At 45.4% G+C, this 23,730-nt stretch overlaps 1 protein-coding gene across 1 annotated transcript in view; it reads left to right on the top strand.

Annotated features, from left to right (window-relative positions):
• Window positions 1-23,730, top strand: part of LOC135545102 (F-BAR and double SH3 domains protein 2-like) — a 64,200-nt gene that overhangs the window by 29,003 nt on the left and 11,467 nt on the right. The window contains exons 6-14 of the mRNA XM_064972742.1: window positions 4,746-4,868; window positions 5,067-5,162; window positions 7,623-7,697; window positions 14,694-14,813; window positions 14,929-15,033; window positions 17,548-17,706; window positions 20,643-20,777; window positions 22,562-22,645; window positions 22,781-22,958. Coding sequence (XP_064828814.1) covers window positions 4,746-4,868; window positions 5,067-5,162; window positions 7,623-7,697; window positions 14,694-14,813; window positions 14,929-15,033; window positions 17,548-17,706; window positions 20,643-20,777; window positions 22,562-22,645; window positions 22,781-22,958 — 1,075 coding nt within the window. The remainder of the gene's footprint in view (window positions 1-4,745; window positions 4,869-5,066; window positions 5,163-7,622; window positions 7,698-14,693; window positions 14,814-14,928; window positions 15,034-17,547; window positions 17,707-20,642; window positions 20,778-22,561; window positions 22,646-22,780; window positions 22,959-23,730) is intronic.

Raw genomic sequence — 23,730 nt, 5'->3', positions numbered from 1 at the left:
AGCCCATTCTGGGCCACATCCTGACTGATGGCAGTCTATTCTGGGCCACATCCTGACTGATGGCAGCCCATTCTGGGCCACATCCTGACTGATGGCAGCCCATTCTGGGCCACATCCTGACTGATGGCAGTCTATTCTGGGCCACATCCTGACTGATGGCAGCCCATTCTGGGCCACATCCTGACTGATGGCAGCCCATTCTGGGCCACATCCTGACTGATGGCAGTCTATTCTGGGCCACATCCTGACTGATGGCAGCCCATTCTTGCATAATCAATGCTTGGACTTTGTCAGAATTTGTTGGTTTTTGTTTGTCCATCCACCTCTTGAGGATTGACCACAAGTTCTCAATGGGATTAAGGTCTGGGGAGTTTCCTGGCCAAGGACCCAAAATATCGATGTTTTGTTCCTCGAGCCACTAAGTTATCACTTTTGCCTTATGGCAAGGTGCTCCATTATGCTGGAAAAGGCATTGTTCGTCACCAAACTGTTCCTGGATGGTTGGGAGAAGTTGTTCTCAGAGGATGTGTTGGTACCATTCTTTATTCATGGCTGTGTTCTTAGGCAAAATTGTGAGTGAGCCCACTCCCTTGGCTGAGAAGCAACCCCACACATGAATGGTCTCAGGATGCTTTACTGTTGGTATGACATGACTGATGGTAGCGCTCACCTTGTCTTCTCCAGACAAGCTTTTTTCTGGATGCCCCAAACAATCGGAAAGGGGATTCATCAGAGAAAATGACTTTACCCCAGTCCTCAGCAGTCCAATGCCTGTACCTTTTGCAGAATATCAGTCTGTCCCTGATGTTTTTCCTGGAGAGAAGTGACTTCTTGACACCAGGCCATCCTCCAAAAGTCTTCGCCTCACTGTGCGTGCAGATGCACTCACACCTGCCTGCTGCCATTCCTGAGCAAGCTCTGTACTGGTGGTGCCCCGATCCCGCAGCTGAATCAACTTTAGGAGACGGTCCTGGGTGCCCTGAAGCCTTCTTCACAACAATTGAACCGCTCTCCTTCAAGTTCTTGATGATCCGATAAATAGCTGATTTAGGTACAGTCTTACTGGCAGCAATATCCTTGCCTATGAAGCCCTTTTTGTGCAAAGCAATGATGACGGTACGTGTTTCCTTGCAGGTAACCAAGGAAGAACAATGATTCCAAGCACCACCCTCCTTTTGAAGCTTCCAGTCTGTTATTCAAACTCAATCAGCATGACAGTGTGATCTCCAACCTTGTCCTCGTCAACACTCACACCTGTGTTAACTAGAGAATCACTGACATGATGTCAGCTGGTCCTTTTGTGGTGGGGCTGAAATGTAGTGGAAATGTTTTTTGGGGGATTCATTTCATTTGCATGGCAAAGAGGGACTTTAATTAATTGCAATTCATCTGATCACACTTCATAACATTCTGGAGTATATGCAAATTGCCATCATACAAACTGAGACAGCAGACTTTGAAAAGTTATTTGTGTCAACTTTTGGACACGACTGTACAGTACCAATCAATAGTTTGGACAAGGAGAGTGAAGGAGTGCTGCATCAGATGACCTAGCCTCCACAATCACCCAACCTCAACTCAATTGAGATGGGATAGAACACAGAGTGAAGGAAAAGCAACCAATATGTGCTCCGCATATGTAGAAACTCCTTCAACACTTTTGTACAAGCATTCCAAGAGTGTGAAAATGGCAAATGGCTACTTTGAATAATCTCATATAAAATACATTTTGATATGTTTAACACTTTTTGGTTACTACATGTTTCCATTTGTGTTATTTCAGAGTTTTGATGTCTTCACTATTTTTATACAATGTAGAAAATAGTTTTTTTTAAATGGAATAAGTAGGTGTGTCCAAACTTTTGACTGGAACTGTATGTTGAAGAGGGTGGGGCTCAAGCTGCATCCCTGTCTCACCCCATGGCCCTGTGGAAATAAATGTGTTTGTTTTTTGCCAATTTTAACCGCACACTCAATGTTTGTTTATATGGACTGTAAAATGTAGTATGTTTTTCCTCCACCACCATTTCCCATGAATTTGTATATCAGAACCTCATGCCAGATTGAGTCAAAAGCTTTTTTGAAATCAACAAAGCATGAGAAGACTTTGCCTTTTTTTTTGTCAATTAGGGTCAATAATTTGTATGGAATTTGTTAAAAAAGCCAATTTGACATTTGCCCAGTACAAGTCTGCTGTTAATGATAATGCAGAGGATTTCCCCAAGGTTGTGGATTGGGGTGATCAGTTCTTGGTTCCAAATATTGTGGAAGACGCCATAGCGGAAGAGGATGTTAGAGTTTTAGTATAGCCAATTGTAATTTGTGGTCTGTATATTTTATCATTTCATTGAGGATACAATCAACACCACACGCCTTTTTGGGTTGGAAGGTTTGTATTTTGTCCTGTAGTTCATTCAATGTAATTGGATAATCTAGTGGGTTCTGGTAGTCTTTTAGTAGTTGATTCGTATTTGATCATGTACAGTACCTTGCAAAAGTATTCATCCCCCTTGGCATTTTTCCTATTTTGTTGCGTTACAACCTGTAATTGAAATGGAATTTTATTTGGATTTCATGTCATGGACACAAAATAATTAGTGAAGTAAAATAAAAAACTTGTTTAAAGGAATGTAAAAAAAATGTAAAAACTGAAAAGTTATGTATGTATTTTTATTTTATTTTTTACCTTTATTTAACCAGGCAAGTCAGTTAAGAACAAATTCTTATTTTCAATGACGGCCTAGAAACAGTGGGTTAACTGCCTGTTCAGGGGCAGAACGACAGATTTGTACCTTGTCAGCTCGGGGGTTTGAACTTGAAACCTTTCGGTTACTAGTCCAACGCTCTAACCACTAGGCTACCCAGCCCCCCAGTATTCACCCCTTTTGCTACGAAGCCCATAAATAAGATCCGTGCAACCAGAAGTCACTAGTTAGATTGCACACAGGTGTACTTTATTTAAGTGTCACATGATCTCAGTATATGTACACCTGTTCTGAAAGGCCCCAAAGTCTGCAACACCACTAAGCAAGGGGCACCACCAAGCAAGCCGCACCATGAAGACCAAGGAGCTCTCCAAACAGGTCAGGGACAAAGTTGTGGAGAAGTACAGATCAGGTTTGGGTAAAACGAATATCAGAAACTTTGAACATCCCACGGAGCACCATTAAATCCATTATTAAAAAATGGAAGGAATATGGCACCCTAACAAACCTGCCAAGAGAGGGCCGCCCCTCTGGTCATATGAGACTAAAATTGAGCTTTTTGACCATCAAGGAAAACGCTATGTCTGAAGCAAACCCAACATCTCTCATCACCCTGAGAATACCATCCCCACAGTAAAGCATGGTGGTGGTAGCAGCATCATGCTGTGGGGGTGTTTTTCATTGGCAGGGACAGGGAAACTGGTCAGCATTGAATGGATGATGGATTGAGCTAAATGAGGGGAAACCTGTTTCAGTCTTCCAGAGATTTGAAACTGGGACGAGGGTTCACCTTCCAGCAGGACAATGATCCTAAGCATACTGCTAAAGCAACACTCGAGTGGTGAATAGTTATGCACGCTCAAGTTTTCAGGTTTTTTTGGTCTTATTTCTTGTGTCACAATAAAACATGTTTCTCATCTTCAAAGTGTTAGGCATGTTGTTTAAATCAAATGTTACAAATTCCCCAAAAATCAATTTTAATCCCAGGTTGTATGGCAACAAAATAGGAAAAATTCCAAGGAGGGTGAATACTTTTGCAAGCCACTGTATATGTTTTTGCTGTTTGTTCTTTGTTATAGAGCCAAAAAGATTGGAGAAGTGGTTTATCCATACATCTCCATTTTGGATCGATAACTTCTCGTGCTGTTATTTGTTTAGAGTTTTCCCAGAAGTGGTTAGATTCTATGGATTCTTCAATTACATTGAGCTGATTTCTGACGCGCTGTTCCTTCTATTTCCGTAGTGTATTTCCGTATTGTTTTAGTGATTCACCATAGTGAAGGCGAAGACTCAGGTTTTCCGGGTCTCTATGTTTTTGGTTGGATAGGTTTCTCAATTTCTTTCTTGGCTTGATGAAGAATGCAAAAACCAATTTGTCATTCCTCTCTGTCTCTCTCTCTTCTCTGTTTCTCTCTCTCTCTCTCTGTCTGTCTCTCTCAATTCAATTCAATTCAAGGGCTTTATTGGCATGGGAAACATGTTTCTCTCTCTCTCTCTCTCTCTCTCTCTCTCTCTGCCTCTCTCTCTCTGCCTCTCCCTCTCTCTCTCTCTCTCTCTCTCTCTCTCTCTGCTTCTGTCTTTCTCTCTCTCTCTCTCTGCCTCTCTCTCTGTGCCTCTCCCTCTCTCTCTCTGCTTCTGTCTCTCTCTCTCTCTCTCTCTGCTTCTGTCTCTCTCTCTCTCTCTGCCTCTCTCTCTCTGCCTCTCCCTCTCTCTCTCTGCCTCTCTCTCTCTGCCTCTCCCTCTCTCTCTCTGCCTCTCTCTCTCTCTCTCTCTCTGCTTCTGTCTCTCTCTGTCTCTGCTTCTGTCTGTCTCTCTCTCTCTCCCTCTCTCCTCCTCTCCCCTCTCCCTCTCCTCTCCTCTCTCTCTAATCTCCTCTCCATATTTAGCCAAATCACTTAATAGAAAGACTCTTCATTTAGATTCACTGTTAATTAATGCTTCATCCAGTCTATCAAAAGACTAAAGATAACCATCACATTAACGTTCTCTGTCTCTGTCTCTCTCTCTCTCTCTCTGTCTCTCTGTCTCTGTCGCTCTCAGGAGTTGGATGGAGGGATATATAACCATGTGAAGGACTATCTGATCTCTATCTGTCAGACAGAGCTGGAGGCCTTTCAGGCCATACACAACACCTTCCAGTTCCTACTGGACAAATCCAACAGGGTGTGTGCGTGCGTCTGTGCGTGCGTGCGTGTGCGTCTGTGCGTGCGTCTGTGTGTGTGTGTGTGTGTGTGTGTGTGTGTGTGTGTCTGTGTGTGCATCTGTGTGTGTCGTCTGTGTGTGTGTGTGTGTGTGTGTGCGTGCGTGCGTTGGTGTGTGTGTGTGTGTGTGCTTAATCCTGTATATCTCTGTATCTCTCAGGTGGTGCAGGAGTTTAACCAGCAGCTCTTCATGCAGGAGAACCCTGTGTTTCATAAAGCACAAGACTTCCAGTTCCAACCCAGTGACTGTGACACGGTGAGACTCACACACACGTCTTGTGTCCCCTCGTACACAGTCGGGCAGACACACACACTAGCAGGCCTCCTGTATCTGAGATGTCCCTAATCAACCCTCTCCAACTCTGTTCTCTGTTCATATGCTGTGTTCATGCGCTCGCCTCTCGGAAACATTCAAAGTACAGAACGACTTTCCGACTATACTTCTTCCTATGGTGACTTTTCTGAGGAGCAACTGAACACATCACTTCTCTTCTCTGTAGTCTCTGTGTGACTATCTCTGTGTGACTGTCTCTGTGTGACTGTCTCTGTGTGACTGTCTCTGTTGCTGTGTTATTGTCTCTGTGTAACTGTCTCTGTGTAACTGTAACTGTAACTGTCTCTGTGTAACTGTCTCTATGTAACTGTAACTGTCTCTGTATAACTGTCTCTATGTAACTGTTACTGTCTCTGTGTAACTGTCTCTATGGAACTGTTACTGTCTCTGTGTCTCTGTGTAACTGTCTCTGTGTAACTGTCTTTGTGTAACTGTCTATGTAACTCTCTGTGTAACTGTCTCTGTGTAACTGTTACTGTCTCTGTGTCTCTATGTAACTCTCTGTGTAACTGTCTCTGTGTCTCTATGTAACTGTAACTGTGTGTAACTGTCTATATGTAACTCTCTGTGTAACTGTCTCTGTGTGACTGTCTCTATGTAACTGTCTCTGTGTAACTGTCTCTGTGTGACTGTGTAACTGTCTCTATGTAACTGTTACTGTGTCTGTGTAACTGTCTCTATGGAACTGTTACTGTCTTTGTGTAACTGTCTCTGTGTAACTGTCTCTGTGTGACTGTGTAAATGTCTCTATGTAACTGTTACTGTCTCTGTGTAACTGTCTCTGTGTAACTATCTCTATGTAACTGTAACTGTCTCTGTGTAACTGTCTCTGTGTAACTATCTCTATGTAACTGTAACTGTCTCTGTAACTGTCTCTATGTAACTGTTACTGTCTCTGTCTAACTGTCTCTATGTAACTGTTACTGTCTCTGTGTAACTGTCTCTATGTAACTGTTACTGTCTCTGTGTAACTGTCTCTGTGTAACTGTCTCTGTGTGACTGTGTAACTGTCTCTATGTAACTGTTACTGTCTCTGTCTAACTGTCTCTATGTAACTGTTACTGTCTCTGTGTAACTGTCTCTATGTAACTGTCTCTATGTAACTGTAACTGTCTCTGTGTAACTGTCTCTATGTAACTGTTACTGTCTCTGTGTAACTGTCTCTGTGTAACTATCTCTATGTAACTGTAACTGTCTCTATGTAACTGTCTCTATGTAACTGTTACTGTCTCTGTGTAACTGTCTCTGTGTAACTGTCTCTATGTAACTGTCTCTATGTAACTGTAACTGACTCTGTGTAACTGTCTCTATGTAACTGTTATTGTCTCTGTGTAACTGTCTCTGTGTAACTATCTCTATGTAACTGTAACTGTCTCTATGTAACTGTCTCTATGTAACTGTTACTGTCTCTGTGTAACTATCTCTATGTAACTGTCTCTATGTAACTGTCTCTGTGTAACTGTCTCTATGTAACTGTCTCTGTGTAACTGTCTATGTAACTGTCTCTATGTAACTGTCTCTATGTAACTGTAACTGTCTCTGTGTAACTGTCTCTATGGAACTGTTACTGTCTCTGTGTAACTGTCTCTATGTAACTGTCTCTATGTAACTGTCTCTGTGTAACTGTCTCTGTGTAACTGTCTCTGTGTAACTGTCTCTATGTAACTGTAACTGTCTCTATGTAACTGTCTCTGTGTAACTATCTCTATGTAACTGTAACTGTCTCTGTGTAACTGTCTCTATGTAACTGTAACTGTCTCTATGTAACTGTCTCTGTAACTGTCTGTGTAACTGTCTATGTAACTGTCTCTATGTAACTGTAACTGTCTCTGTGTAACTGTCTCTATGTAACTGTAACTGTCTCTATGTAACTGTCTCTGTAACTGTCTCTGTGTAACTGTCTATGTAACTGTCTCTGTGTAACTGTCTATGTAACTGTCTCTGTGTAACTGTCTCTATGTAACTGTAACTGTCTCTGTGTAACTGTCTCTATGTAACTGTAACTGTCTCTGTGTAACTGTCTCTATGTAACTGTAACTGTCTCTGGGTAACTGTCTCTGGGTAACTGTCTCTGGGTAACTGTCTCTGGGTAACTGTCTCTGGGTAACTGTCTCTGGGTAACTGTCTCTGGGTAACTGTCTCTATGTAACTGTTACTGTCTCTGTGTAACTGTCTCTATGTAACTGTAACTGTCTCTGTGTAACTTCATTCTCCACTGATCTACAACACCTATAGTATGTGTCTCTCTATTTTTCTGTTCTGTCACTACTAACTATTTTCCCTTCAGTGTTTTTCTCCTTCAAAACTTTTCAACCTTTGCTAACTCTTTCTCCCCTAACGCCTATCTGTGTGTGTGTGTACGCGCGCGTGTGTGTGTGTCAGACTCTGAGCTCGGTGCAGAAGTTGGTGGACATTGAGCCTTCGCCCGTCAGTGCCATGAGGATGACGCTGGCACAGGTAGACCTAACCACTAGTCTCTACCCGCCAAGCCACCACCAACCATCTAGAGCCATAACATGACCCTGGCTGCTGCATGCTATCCACCCATTGTAATGACACATGATATCCATAACAAGCACACGGATTATCCTCAACCATAACCGTGGTTGCTAAATTACTTTATACATGCTGAACGACCACAAGGTAGTAGTTGTGACCATGACCTCTGATGGTTGAGCTGTTACCATGGGTGTTCCACTACAACCATTACCATGGCTGTTCCACTACAACCATTATCATGGCTGTTCCATTACCACAACCATTAACCATGGCTGTTCCACGACAACCATTACCATGGCTGTTCCACTACAACCATTATCATGGCTGTTCCATTACCACAACCATTAACCATGGCTGTTCCACGACAACCATTACCATGGCTGTTCCACTACAACCATTATCATGGCTGTTCCATTACCACAACCATTAACCATGGCTGTTCCACGACAACCATTACCATGGCTGTTCCACTACAACCATTACCATGGCTGTTCCACTACAACCACTACCATGTCTGTTCATCTACAATCATTACCATGGCTGTTCCACTACAACCATTACCATGGCTGTTTCATTACCACAACCATTAACCATGGCTGTTCCACTACAACCATTACCATGGCTGTTCCACTAAAACCATTACCATGGCTGTTCCACTACAACCATTACCATGGATGTTCCACTACAACCATTATCATGGCTGTTCCATTACCACAACCATTAACCATGGCTGTTCCACGACAACCATTACCATGGCTGTTCCACTACAACCATTACCATGGCTGTTCCACTACAACCATTGCCATGGCTGTTCATCTACAACCATTACCATGGCTGTTCCATTACCACAACCATTAACCATGGCTGTTCCACTACAACCATTACCATGGCTGTTCCACTACAACCATTACCATGGCTGTTCCATTACCACAACCTTTGACCATGGCTGTTCCACTTCAACCATTACCATGGCTGTTCCATTACAAAGATTACCATGACTGTTCCACTACAACCATTACCATGGCTGTCCCACTACAACCATTACCATGGCTGTTCCATTACCACAACCTTTGACCATGGCTGTTCCACTTCAACCATTACCATGGCTGTTCCACGACAACCATTACCATGGCCGTTCCACTACAACCATTACCATGGCTGTTCCACTACATCCATTACCATGGCTGTTCCATTACCACAACCATTAACCATGGCTGTTCCACTACAACCATTACCACAACCATGGCTGTTCCACTACATCCATTATCATGGCTGTTCCATTACCACAACCATCCATTACCACAACATGGCTGTTCCACTACAACCATTACCACATGGCTGTTCCACTATCAACCATTACCATTATCGGCTGTTCCATTACAACCATGGCTGTTCCACTTCATCCATTATCACAAATATGGCTGTTCCATTACTCCACAACCATTACCACAACCATGGCTGTTCCACTACAACCATTACCACAACCATGGCTGTTCCACTACAACCATTACCATGGCTGTTCCACTACAACCATTACCACAACCATGGCCATTACCACAACCATGGCTGTTCCACTACAACCATTACCACAACCATGGCTGTTCCACTACAACCATTACCACAACTATGGCTGTTCCACTATAACTATAACCACAACCATGGCTGTTCCACTACAACTATAACCACAACTATGGCTGTTCCACTACAACCATTATCACAACCATGGCTGTTCCACTACAACCATTACCACAACTATGGCTGTTCCACTATAACTATAACCACAACCATGGCTGTTCCACTACAACCATTATCACAACCATGGCTGTTCCACTACAACCATTACCATGGCTGTTTCACTACAACCATTATCACACCGATGGCTGTTCCACTACAACCATTACCACAACCATGGCTGTTCCACTACAACCATTATCACAACTATGGCTGTTCCATTACCACAACCATGGCGGTTCCACTTCATCCATTACCACAACTATGGCTGTTCCACTACAACCATTATCACAACTGTGGCTGTTCCATTACCACAACCATGGCTGTTCCTCTTCATCCATTACCACAACTATGGCTGTTCCACTACAACCATTATCACAACCATGGCTGTTCCATTACCACAACCATGGCTGTTCCACTACAACCATTACCACAACCATGGCTGTTCCACTACTACCATTACCACAACCATGGCTGTTCCACTACAACTATAACCACAACCATGGCTGTTCCACTTCAACCATTACCACAACTTTGGCTGTTCCACTACAACCATTACCACAACCATGGCTGTTCCACTACAACCATTACCACAAATATGGCTGTTCCACTATAACTATAACCACAACCATGGCTGTTCCACTACAACTATAACCACAACCATGGCTGTTCCACTACAACTGTAACCACAACTATGGCTGTTCCACTACAATCATTATCACGACCATGGCTGTTCCACTACAACCATTATCACGACCATGGCTGTTCCACTACAACCATTATCACAACCATGGCTGTTCCACTACAACCATTATCACAACCATGGCTGTTCCACTACAACCATTACCACAACCATGGCTGTTCCACTACAACCATTATCACAACCATGGCTGTTCCACTACAACCATTATCACAACCATGGCTGTTCCACTACAACCATTATCACGACCATGGCTGTTCCACTACAACCATTATTACAACCATGGCTGTTCCACTTCAACCATTATCACAACCATGGCTGTTCCACTATAACCACAACCATGGCTGTTCCACTACAACTATAACCACAACTCTGGCTCTTCCACTACAACCATTACCACAACCATGGCTGTTCCACTACAACCATTATCACAACCATGGCTGTTCCACTTCAACCATTATCACAACCATGGCTGTTCCACTATAACCACAACCATGGCTGTTCCACTACAACTATAACCACAACCATGGCTGTTCCACTACAACTATAACCACAACTATGGCTGTTCCATTACCACAACCATGGCTGTTCCACTACAACGATAACCACAACTATGGCTGTTCCATTACCACAACTCTGGCTGTTTTACAGTGACCATAAACGTGACCATGTCCGGAAGCATGACTGCTGCTGTAGAATCTTGACCGTTGCATTCTACCCATACACATGCTGCCATGACCCGGTGGCTGTTGAACCATGATGGTTCGTTAATCATTATGACCGTTTAACAATTAGCTTGCCGTTTATGATCTGTTACCACCAAGACCAAGAATTTTGAACCATGACCACTAATGGTTGTACGTTCAGAAAGCTTGCTGTGTAACCCTCTGCTAGAACATATATTGTCTTAGTTATGGTCATTAGCCCATTCCTCCAGGTCACCTACAATAGGTATATTAACTGAGCCTAACTCTGCAGCTGTATAATAAGTCCCATTCACACATTAAGCTGCTACTGTTCAACACAATATAGCTGAATTGAATTGTACAGATAGTTAAAATGACACACACGATAGCACAATACCCTACTTATCCAATTATGTTTCCTCTGTTCCCTAAATAGTCCTTTGTGTGGTTGAGGTGACTGTTAGGGGGGGTTGAGGTGACTGTTAGGGGGTTGAGGTGACTGTGAGGGGGTGACTGTTAGGGGGTTGAGGTGACTGTTAGGGGGTGACTGTTAGGGGGTTGAGGTGACTGTTAGGGGGGAGGTGACTGTTAGGGGGTGACTGTTAGGGGGTTGAGGTGACTGTTAGGGTGACTGTTAGGGGGTTGAGGTGACTGTTTGGGGGGTTGAGGTGACTGTTTGGGGACTGTTAGGGGGGTTGAGGTGACTGTTTGGGGGGTTGAGGTGACTGTTTGGGGGGGTTGAGGTGACTGTTTGGGGGGATTGAGGTGACTGTTTGGGGGGGTTGAGGTGACTGTTTGGGGGGGTTGAGGTGACTGTTTGGGGGGGTTGAGGTGACTGTTTTGGGGGGTTTGGGGGGATTGAGGTGACTGTTTGGGGGGGGTTGAGGTGACTGTTTGGGGGGGGGGACTGTTTGGGGGTTGAGGTGACTGTTGATTCTGACTGACTGTTGTTGAGGGGTCTGTGATTCTGAATGTTGTGTAATGCAGTGTAGAGAGGGGGAGTGGATATGTATTACTGGGCTAGGAAGTTAAGGGATGGGCTCCATTGGGAAGACACACAGACACACACACAGATTGTGTTAGAACTGCATGGCTCACAACACACACACATTTTCTCTATTTTCTCAAGGCTAGCAATAGAAGGCTTGTTGTTCTCTTTCTCAATTAAATTAAATTCACATGGCTATCTTGGCATGTTAAACATATGTTTACATTACCAAAGCGAGTGAAATGGATCATTAACAAAAGTCAAATAAACACATTTCAAATGTCATTATGGCTATATAGTGTTGTAATGATATGCAAATAGTTAAATTACAAAAGGGAAAATAAATAAACATAACTCTCTCCTCTCCCTCTGTTTCAAAAATCTCTCCTCTCTCTCCTCCTCCCTCTGTTTCAAATCAGCCTCTTTCTCTCCTCTCCTCCCTCTGTTTCAAATCAGCCCCTTTCTCTCCTCCTCCCTCTGTTTCAAATCAGCCTCTTTCTCTCCTCCTCCCTCTGTTTCAAATCAGCCCCTTTCTCTCAAATCAGCCTCCTCCCTCTCCTCTGTTTCAAATCAGCCTCTTTCTCTCCTCCTCCCTCTGTTTCAAATCAGCCTCTTTCTCTCCTCCTCCCCCTCTGTTTCAAATCAGCCTCTTTCTCTCCTCTCCTCCCTCTGTTTCAAATCAGCCCCTTTCTCTCCTCCCTCTGTTTCAAATCAGCCTCTTTCTCTCCTCTCCTCCCTCTGTTTCAAATCAGCCTCTTTCTCTCCTCCTCCCTCTGTTTCAAATCAGCCTCTTTCTCTCCTCCTCCCTCTGTTTCAAATCAGCCTCTTTCTCTACTCTCCCTCTGTTTCAAATCAGCCTCTTTCTCTCCTCCTCCCTCTGTTTCAAATCAGCCTCTTTCTCTACTCTCCCTCTGTTTCAAATCAGCCTCTTTCTCTCCTCCTCCCTCTGTTTCACATCAGCCTCTTTCTCTCCTCTCCCTCTGTTTCAAATCAGCCTATTATCCAAGAAGATGTTATTAGCAGCAGCTGTCACTCACACCTAGTTGTTGCATCTAATTCTCTGGTGTATGTATGTGAGAGGGAGCTTCTTCAAAAGTGGGACTGGTTGTTAGCTGTATCCACTGAGACTGTACTAGGTGTGGTTGTTATCTGTATCCACTGAGACTGTACTAGGTGTGGTTGTAAGCTGTATCCACAGAGACTGTACTAGGTGTGGTTGTTAGCTGTATCCACTGAGACTGTACTAGGTGTGGTTGACAGATAGCTGTATCCACTGAGACTGTACTAGGTGTGGTTGTTAGCTGTATCCACTGAGACTGTACTAGGTGTGGTTGACAGATAGCTGTATCCACTGAGACTGTACTAAGTGTGGTTGTTAGCTGTATCCACTGAGACTGTACTAGGTGTGGTTGACAGATAGCTGTATCCACTGAGACTGTACTAGGTGTGGTTGACAGATAGCTGTATCCACTGAGACTGTACTAGGTGTGGTTGTTAGCTGTATCCACTGAGACTGTACTAGGTGTGGTTGTTAGCTGTATCCACTGAGACTGTACTAGGTGTGGTTGACAGATAGACTGTACTAAGTGTGGTTGTTAGCTGTATCCACTGAGACTGTACTAGGTGTGGTTGACAGATAGAGACTGTACTAGGTGTGGTTGACTGTATCCACTGAGACTGTACTAGGTGTGGCTGTATCCACTGAGTACTAGGTGTGGTTGACAGATAGCTGTATCCACTGAGACTGTACTAGGTGTGGTTGTTAGCTGTATCCACTGAGACTGTACTAGGTGTGGTTGTTAGCTGTATCCACTGAGACTGTACTAGGTGTGGTTGACAGATGACTGTATCCACTGAGACTGTACTAGGTGTGGTTGACAGATAGCTGTATCCACTGAGACTGTACTAGGTGTGGTTGTTAGCTGTATCCACAGAGACTGTACTAGGTGTGGTTGTTAGCTGTATCCACTGAGACTGTACTAGGTGTGGTTGTTAGCTGTATCCACTGAGACTGTACTAGGTGTGGTTGTTAGCTGTATCCACTGAGACTGTACTAGGTGTGGTTGTTAGCTGTATCCACTGAGACTGTACTAGGTGTGGTTGTTAGCTGTATTTACTGAGACTGTACTAGGTGTGGTTGACAGATGGCTGTATCCACTGAGACTGTACTAGGTGTGGTTGTTAGCTGTATCCACTGAGACTGTACTAGGTGTGGTTGTTAGCTGTATCCACTGAGACTGTACTAGGTGTGGTTGACAGATAGCTGTATCCACTGAGACTGTACTAGGTGTGGTTGACAGATAGCTGTATCCACTGAGACTGTACCAGGTGTGGTTGTTAGCTGTATCCACTGAGACTGTACTAGGTGTGGTTGTTAGCTGTATCCACTGAGACTGTACTAGGTGTGGTTGACAGATAGCTGTATCCACTGAGACTGTACTAGGTGTGGTTGTTAGCTGTATCCACTGAGACTGTACTAGGTGTGGTTGTTAGCTGTATCCACTGAGACTGTACTAGGTGTGGTTGACAGATGGCTGTATCCACTGAGACTGTACTAGGTGTGGTTGACAGATAGCTGTATCCACTGAGACTGTACTAGGTGTGGTTGTTAGTTGTATCCACTGAGACTGTACTAGGTGTGGTTGTGTGGGGTAATGATGACTCTACAGTAGTTTTTCGGGGAGACTTCATTTCATTTAGGATAGGAGACTCACATTCCATCATTTCCATGGTAACCACTTAGGAAAAAGGTGTTGTGTTCCTCTTATCTCCATTGTTGTGTGTGTGTGTGTGTGTGTGTGTGTGTGTGTGTGTGTGTGTGTGTGTGTGTGTGTGTGTGTGTGTTGTAGAGTCGTAAGTTGGAGACAGACACGGGGAGCCAGACAGAGGAGCACAGTCTGAACAAGGAGGCCAGGAAATGGGCCACCAGAATGGCCCGAGAACACAAGAACATCGTCCACTACAAGAGAGTGAGTCTACGCACAACCACACACACTAGTTGTTCATGTTGGTCCAGACTATCTTTAAAAGCAAGATGTGATTTTAGTCTGTGATTTTGAAGTGTGTGTGTGTGTGTGCCGTTAGAGCCTGGAGGAGTGTGAGACACTGGGAGTCCCTCAAACGGAGCAGGGCCGGCTTGATCTGGAGCTGAAGATAGAGGATACCAAAGAGAGCATCCGCAAGGCTGAGGTTTGTGTTTGTTAGAAGAAAGGTAGACCTACAGGCTGCAGTATACCCTCTTTCCCCCAGCTCTCTAAGTACAGTTGTCTCTCCATGGATTCTCTCAGAGACAGCCTGTCAGACTGTGAATCAGATCAATGCATCTCCTCTCCTTCCTTTGATGTCCAGGCTGTATCACATCCGGCCGTGATTGGTCCCATAGGGCGGTGCACAATTGGCCCATCGTCTTCCTGGTTTAGCTGGGGTAGGCTGTCGTTATAAATAAGAATTTGTTCTTAACTGACTTGCCTAATTAAATAAAGGTTAAATAAAAAATTATATCTTTCCTCTCGGTCTCTGCAATTTCCCTCTCTCTGACACCCCCTGCTGGCTGATGTAGTCATAGCGCCCACAGACAGAGATGAGAAATTCACACGGATATTAATCACTCTCCACATCGCCCCTCCCTCCAACTCTCTCCACCTCCCTTTCTGCCCACCACCCTCCCATCTGTTTACCTCCCCTCCCTCCCCCCCTCTCTCTCCCAGCCCCCATTATCCCCTGCTGTCTGTTGAATGTCTGAGTCCATTTGGATCTAATGTGTCCTGAGGGGAGGAGCAGAGCCAGGACAACCAATAGTCTGTGGTGGGTGGGGTCAGAGGAGGAAGCATTAGTGATGAAAGTGTACTCAATAATGAACAACATTCCACTTCCTGATACTGATCAGTCATTAAAGAGCTTTTATCTCCATGAAAATGTACTGTAATGAGTTTATCTCCCTGTACTTCCTTTGTACATACAGTACCAGTGAAAAGTTTGGACACACCTACTCATTCAAGGGTTTTTATTTATTTTTACTATTTTCTACATTGTAAAATAACAGTCAAGACATCAACACTATGAAATAACACATATGGAATCATGTAGTAACCAAAAAAGTGTTGAACAAATCTAAATCTATTTTAGATTTTAGATTCTTCAAAGTAGCCACCCTTTGCTTTGATAACAGCTTTGCACACTCTTGGCATTCTCTTAACCAGCTTCACCTGGAATGCTTTTCCAACAGTCTCGAAGGGGTTCCGAGATATGCTGAGCACTTGTTGGCTGCTTTTCCTTCAGTCTGCGGTCCAACTCATCCCAAACCATCTGAATTGGTTTGAGGTCGGGCCAGGTCATCTGATGCAGCACTACATCACTCTCCTTCTTGGTCAAATAGCCCTTACACAGCCTGGAGGTGTGTTGGGTCATTGTCCTGTTGAAAAACAAATGATAGTCCCACTAGTCTCAAACCAGATGGGATGGCGTATTGCTGCAGAATTCTGTGGTAACCATGCTGGTTAAATGTGCCTTGAATTCTAAATAAATCACGGACAGTGTCACCAGCAAAGCACCCCCACACCATCAAACCTCCTCCATGCTTCACAGTGGGAACCACACAAGCGGAGATCATCCGTTCACCTACTCTGCATCTCACAGAGACACGGCGGTTGGAACCAAAAATCTCAAATGTGGACTCATGAGACCAAAGGAGAGATTTTCACCGGTCTAATGTCCATTACTCATGTTTCTTGGCCCAAGCAAGTTTCTTCTTATTATTGGTTTCCTTTAGTATTGGTTTCGTTCAGCAATTCGACCACAAAGGCCTGATTCACACAGTCTCCTTTGAACAGTTGATGTTGAGATGTGTCTGTTACTTGAACTCTGTGAAGCATTTATTTGGGCTGCAACTTCTGAGGCTGGTAACTCTAATGAACTTATCCTCTACAGCAGAGGTAACTCTGGGTCTTCCTTTCCTGTAGCGGTTCTCATGAGAGACAGTTTCATCATAGCACTTGATGGTTTTTGTGACTGCACTTGAAGAAACTTTCAAAGTTCTTGAAATGTTCCGGATTGACTGACATTCATGTCATAAAGTAATGATGGACTGTTGTTTCTCTTTGCTTATTTGAGCTGTTCTTGCCATAATATGGACTTGGTTAAAATAGGGCTATCTTCTGTATACCATCCCTACCTTGTCACAACACAACTGATTGGCTCAAACGCATTATGAATGAAAGAAATTCCACAAATGAACTTTTAACAATGCACACCTGTTAATTTAAATGCATTCCAGGTGACTACATCAGCTGGTTGAGAGAATGCCAAGAGTTTGCAAAGCTGTCATCAAGGCAAAGGGTGGCTACTTTGAAAAATCTAAAATATATTTGGATTTGTTTAACACTTTTTTGGTTGAATTTGAAGAATCTCAAATCTCAAATATAGTTTGATTTGTTTAACACTTATTTTGGATACTACATGATTCCATATGTGTTATTTCATAGTTCCGATGTCTTCACTATTATTCTACAATGTAGAAAATAGTTAAAATAAAGAAAAACCCTTGAATGAGGAGTAGGTGTGTCCACTCTTTTGACTGGTACTGCACATACTACTTACCTGGGATAGATTGAGTGTTGATGGGATAGATTGAGTCCTCCAACGTCCCGTGTCAGTTATATTGATTACCATTACCAAGCAGCGTGTGTAACCTCTCTCTCACTCCAGACAGTAAAGCTGAAGGCAGAGGCTCGTCTGGACCTGCTGAGACAGGTGGGCGTTGCCGTGGATACCTGGCTGAAGAGCGCCATGAACCAGGTGATGGAGGAGCTGGAAAATGAGCGCTGGGCTACAGTAAACTACACTACCCACGATCCCTCACTCTCGGTGAGACACCTGCCCTCCCTCCCTCACACTACACCACCGTCCCTCATTTTGGAGAAAACTACCCACAATCCCTCACTACACTCCCTGCAATGCCCGTCTCCCACTACCTGTCATCATCACAGACAAATATTTATTTGCCACACGGCAGCCAAGGCATGCGTGTGTGGACATCAGCACTTTGGTCCTGTGTGTGTGTGTGTTTTTATGTGTGTGTGTGTGTTTTGTGTGTGTGTGTGTGTTTATGTGTGTGTGTTTATGTGTGTGTGTTTATGTGTGTGTGTCAGCAGGATGTTGAGGTAAGCAGTCTCTGCTCCTATTCACCACTTAACATTCTGTTCACATGATACTGCAGCAACCACCAGAGAAAGAGAGGAAGTGAGAGAGGGGGACAGAGTAGGAGGAGAGAGTGGGAAAGTGATAATGGGAGAAAGTGGTGTGGATGACAAGAGTAACAGTTAGAGAATTAGTTGAGGGACTTGTCTGTTCCCCCAGTCCAGTGTGATGGGGAGCAAAGTATCTCCTAATCAATTAACCTTTCCCCCGAAGTAATAACTACTGGTAAAGTGACTGGGAATATGGCAGAATACAAACAGTGTAGTTATTCCCTCCGCAAGGCAATCAAACAGTCAAACCGTCAGTATAGAGACGCAGTGGAGTCGCAATTCAACCGTTCCGACACAGGACGTATGTGGCAGGGTCTACAGACAATCACTACAAAAGGAAAACCAGCCACGTCGAGGACACCGACGTCTTGCTTCCGGACAAACTAAACACCTTCTTCTCCCGCTTTTGAAGATAACACAGTGCCACCGACCCGACCCGGTATCAAGGACTGTGGGCTCTCCTTCTACATGGCCAACGTGAGTAAGACATTTAAGCGTGTTAACCCTCGCAAGACTGCATCCCAAGTCGCGTCCTCAGAGCATGCGCAGACCAGCTGGCTGGAGTGTTTACGGACATATCCCAGTCTGCTGTCCCCACATGCTTCAATATGGCCACCATTGTTCCTGTTCCCAAGAAAGCAAAAGTAACTGAACTAAATGACTGTCACCATGAAGTGCTTTGAGAGACTAGTCAAGGATCATACCACCTCTACCTTACCTGTCATCTAGACCCATTTCAATTTGCTTACCGCCCCAATAGATCCACAGACGATGTAATCGCCATCACACTGCACACTGCCCTATCCCACCTGGACAAGAGCAATACCTATGTAAGAATGCTGTTCACTTCACTGATCCTCAACACTGGAGCCCCACAAGGGTGTGTGCTCAGCCCCCTCCTGTACTCCCTGTTCACCCATGACTTCGTGGCCACGCACGCCTCCAACTCAATCATCAAGTTTGCAGACGACACAACAATGACGATTACCAACAATGACGAGACAGCCTACGGGGAGGAGGTGAGGGCTCTGGGAGTGTGTGTGTTAACTGCCTCATTCAGGGGCAGAATGACAGATTTTCACATTGTCAGCTCGGGGTATCCAATCTTGCAACCTTACAGTTAACTAGTCCAACGCGATAACGACCTGCCTCTCTCTCGTTGCACTCCACAAGGAGACTGCCTGTTACGCAAATTCAGTAAGCCACGGTAAGTTGCTAGCTAGCATTAAACTTGTCTTATAAAAAACAATCAATCATAATCACTATTTAACTACACATGGTTGTGATATTACTAGATATTATCTATCGTGTCCTGCGTTGCATATAATCTGACGGAGCAGACAAGCATACAAGTATCTAAGTATCTGACTGAGCGGTGGTAGGCAGAAGCAGGCGCGTAAACATTCATTCAAACAGCACTTTCGTGAGTTTTGCCAGCAGCTCTTCGTTCTGCGTCAAGCATTGCGCTGTTTATGACTTCAAGCCTATCAACTCCCGAGATAAGGCTGGTGTAACTGAAGTGAAATGGCTAGCTAGTTAGCGCGCGCTAATAGCGTTTCAAACATCACTCGCTCTGAGCCTTCTAGTAGTTGTTCCCCTTGCTCTGCATGGGTAACGCTGCTTCGATGGTGGCTGTTGTCGCTGTGTTGCTGGTTTGAGCCCAGGGAGCAGCGAGGAGAGGGACTGAAGCTATACTGTTACACTGGCAATACTAAAGTGCCTATAAGAACATCCAATAGTCAAAGGTTAATGAAATACAAATCGTATAGAGAGAAATAGTCTTGTAATTCCTATAATAACTACAACCTAAAACTTCTTACCTGGGAATATTGAAGACTCATGTTAAAAGGAACCACCAGCTTTCAAATGTTCTCATGTTCTGAGCAAGGAACTGAAACATTAGCTTTCTTACATGGCACATATTGCACTTTTACTTTCTTCTCCAACACTTTGTTTTTGCATTATTTAAACCAAATTTAACATGTTTCATTATTTACCTGAGGCTAAATTTGTATTGATGTATTATATTAAGTTAAAATAAGTGTTCATTCAGTATTGTTGTCATTGTCTAAATTACAAATAATTAAGTAAAAATAGTCAGATTAATCGGTATCGGCGTTGAAAAATGATAATCGGTTGACCTCTAGTCCACACACACACAGCTGTTGTTTTTCTGCTCCGATGGAGGTGTAGAGTTTAGTGATTTTCTTAGCATTCTATCAGGAACATAGTGAGTTTTGAATACACACAGAGAAAAACACACACAGTTGTTCTGTCCTGGTTGGGTTGCTGTGTCCGGTCTCAATGGGGGCGGGCCCATATGCCACCTGAATCACCTGATCTCCGTGAGCCAATGAGATTCCCTGAGGAAAGGTAGAGGTGGGGTCAGAACATAAAGGTTTAACATCGACGCCCTTCATATCACCTGACTCAGAAGGACAAGGAGAGGACAAGGATAGAGAACTAGAGAGAACCAGAGAGAACCAGAGAGAACCTGGACGGCACCACACTGGATAATTTGGAAGTAGCTCATTGTGATGTGTCTGTGTGTAGGGCCCGGTTGATCTGGAGCGCTCGGAGGGAGAGGAGTGTGAGGAGAACATGGAGGTGTTTGATGACAGCAGCTCCAGCCCCTCTGGGACTCTCAGGAACTACCCACTCACCTGCAAAGTCCTCTACTCATACAAGGTAATACACACACACACACACACACACACTGAACAATGTATTTGCTTAGCTGTGCTAGATAATGTATTTCCACAAATTCTTTATTGAGACGCAATATGTACATTAAGATGAAAGTGTGTAAAAGAGCTATGGAAGCTTGTTTTGTTCCCACCCGTCAGGTCAGGGTGCCCCCCCCATCAGGTCAGGGTGCCCCCCATCAGGTCCGGTCAGGGTGCCTCCCCCCATCAGGTCAGGTCAGGGTGCCTCCCCCAATCAGGTCAGGGTGCCCCCCCCCCCCAATCAGGTCAGGTCAGGGTGCCCCCCCCCCATCAGGTCAGGTCAGGGTGCTCCCCCCCCCCAGGTCAGGTCAGGGTGCCTCCCCCCATCAGGTCAGGGTGCTCTCCCCCCATCAGGTCAGGGTGCTCCCCCCCCATCAGGTCAGGGTGCCCCCCCATCAGGTCAGGGTGCCTCCCCCCCCAGGTCAGGTCAGGGTGCCCCCCCCATCAGGTCAGGGTGCCCTCCCCCATCAGGTCAGGTCAGGGTGCCCCACCCATCAGGTCAGGTCAGGGTGCCCTCCCCCATCAGGTCAGGGTGCCCTCCCCATCAGGTCAGGTCAGGGTGCCCCACCCATCAGGTCAGGTCAGGGTGCCCTCCCCCATCAGGTCAGGGTGCCCCCCCCCCAGGTCAGGTCAGGGGCCCCACCCATCAGGTCAGGTCAGAGGGCCCCCCCATCAGGTCAGAATCAGAGGGCCCCCCCATCAGGTCAGAATCAGCCCCCCATCAGGTCAGAATCAGAGGGCCCCCCATCAGGTCAGAATCAGAGGGCCCCCCATCAGGTCAGAATCAGAGGGCCCCACCCATCAGGTCAGAATCAGAGGGGCCCACCCATCAGGTCAGAATCAGAGGGCCCCACCCATCAGGTCAGAATCAGAGGGCCCCCCATCAGGTCAGAATCAGAGGGCCCCCCCATCAGGTCAGAATCAGAGGGCCCCCCATCAGGTCAGAATCAGAGGGCCCCCCATCAGGTCAGAATCAGAGGGCCCCACCCATCAGGTCAGAATCAGAGGGCCCCACCCATCAGGTCAGAATCAGAGGGCCCCCCCATCAGGTCAGAATCAGAGGGCCCCACCCATCAGGTCAGAATCAGAGGGCCCCCCCCCATCAGGTCAGAATCAGAGGGCCCCCCCCATCAGGTCAGGGTGCCCCCCCCATCAGGTCAGAATCAGAGGGCCCCCCCCATCAGGTCAGAATCAGAGGGCCCCACCCATCTGAACACTGGGTTATATGTAACATTAGAGCCATGAAATATCAGTTGTCTGTATTGTCCATTGTTAATTATCCTCATTTTCACCTTTCTCCTCCCTTCTCCCCTTTCCTATCTTTCACTCGCTCTGTCTCTCTCTGTCTGTCTCTCTTTCTCTGTCTCCCTGTCTGTCTCTCTTTCTGTCTCCCTGTCTGTCTCCCTGTCTGTCTCCCTGTCTGTGTCTCTGTCTGTCTGTGTCTGTCTGTCTGTCTGTCTGTCTGTCTGTCTGTGTCACTGTCTGTCTCACTGTCTGTCTGTCTGTCTCACTGTCTGTCTCACTGTCTGTCTCACTGTCTGTCTGTCTGTCTGTCTGTCTGTCTGTCTCCCTGTCTGTGTCTCTGTCTGTCTGTGTCTCTGTCTGTCTGTGTCTCTGTCTGTCTGTCTGTCTCTCTCCCTGTCTGTCTCTCTCCCTGTCTGTCTCTCTCCCTGTCTGTCTCTCTCCCTGTCTGTCTCTCTCCCTGTCTGTCTCTCTCCCTGTCTGTCTCTCTGTCTCTGTCTCCAGGCGTCTCAGCCAGATGAGTTGAGTATAGAGGAGCATGAGATGTTGGAGGTGATAGAGGATGGAGACATGGAGGACTGGGTCAAGGTAATAACAGCAATCAGACAGTAAACACAGTGTAATATCGTCCTCTTTCATTGCTTGACCAGGGTTGTCCTTTAACACAGAGCTCTGTAATTAGTTAACGGTCTTAACATCCTGTTGTGTAATTGGTTGTTTCAGGCAAGGAACAAGAGGGGGCTGATTGGCTACGTCCCAGAGAAGTATCTTCAGTTCCCCACCTCTAACAGCCTACTGAGCATGCTCCAGTCTCTCTCTGCCCTGGACACACGTTCACACACCTCCTCCAACTCCACCGAGCCAGAGATACACACTGGCAGCATCAACGGAGACGCCAGCTGTAAGAACGCACACACACATGTACACACCACTACACACCCACACCATTACACACACATGTACACAAAACTACACATGTACACACCACTACACACCCACACCATTACACACACATGTACACAAAACTACACATGTACACACCACTACACATGTACACCCCTACACACACATACCATTACACACACATGTACACCCCTACACACACACACCATTACACACACATGTACACCCCTACACACACACACCATTACACACACACCATTACACACACATGTACACCCCTACACACACACACCATTACACACACATGTACACCCCTACACACACACACCATTACACACACACCATTACACACACATGTACACCCCTACACACACACACACATTACACACACATGTACACCCCTACACACACACACCATTACACACACATGTACACCCCTACACACACACACCATTACACACACGTGTACACCCCTACACACACACACCATTACACACACATGTACACCCCTACACACACACACCATTACACACACATGTACACCCCTACACACACACACCATTACACACACATGTACACCCCTACACACACACACCATTACACACACATGTACACCCCTACACACACACACCATTACACACACGTGTACACCCCTACACACACATTCACAAAAACTAGGCAAATATAAACACTCAAAGACTATAGAAACATTTTCAACTTTGTTGTCATATCAAGACAATGATGGAAACAGAACCCAGTGTGTTAACTCA

This window comes from Oncorhynchus masou, chromosome 9 (genome assembly GCF_036934945.1).
Source record: "Oncorhynchus masou masou isolate Uvic2021 chromosome 9, UVic_Omas_1.1, whole genome shotgun sequence".
NCBI lineage: Eukaryota > Metazoa > Chordata > Actinopteri > Salmoniformes > Salmonidae > Oncorhynchus > Oncorhynchus masou.
This window is presented reverse-complemented; position numbering and strand designations above follow the sequence as displayed.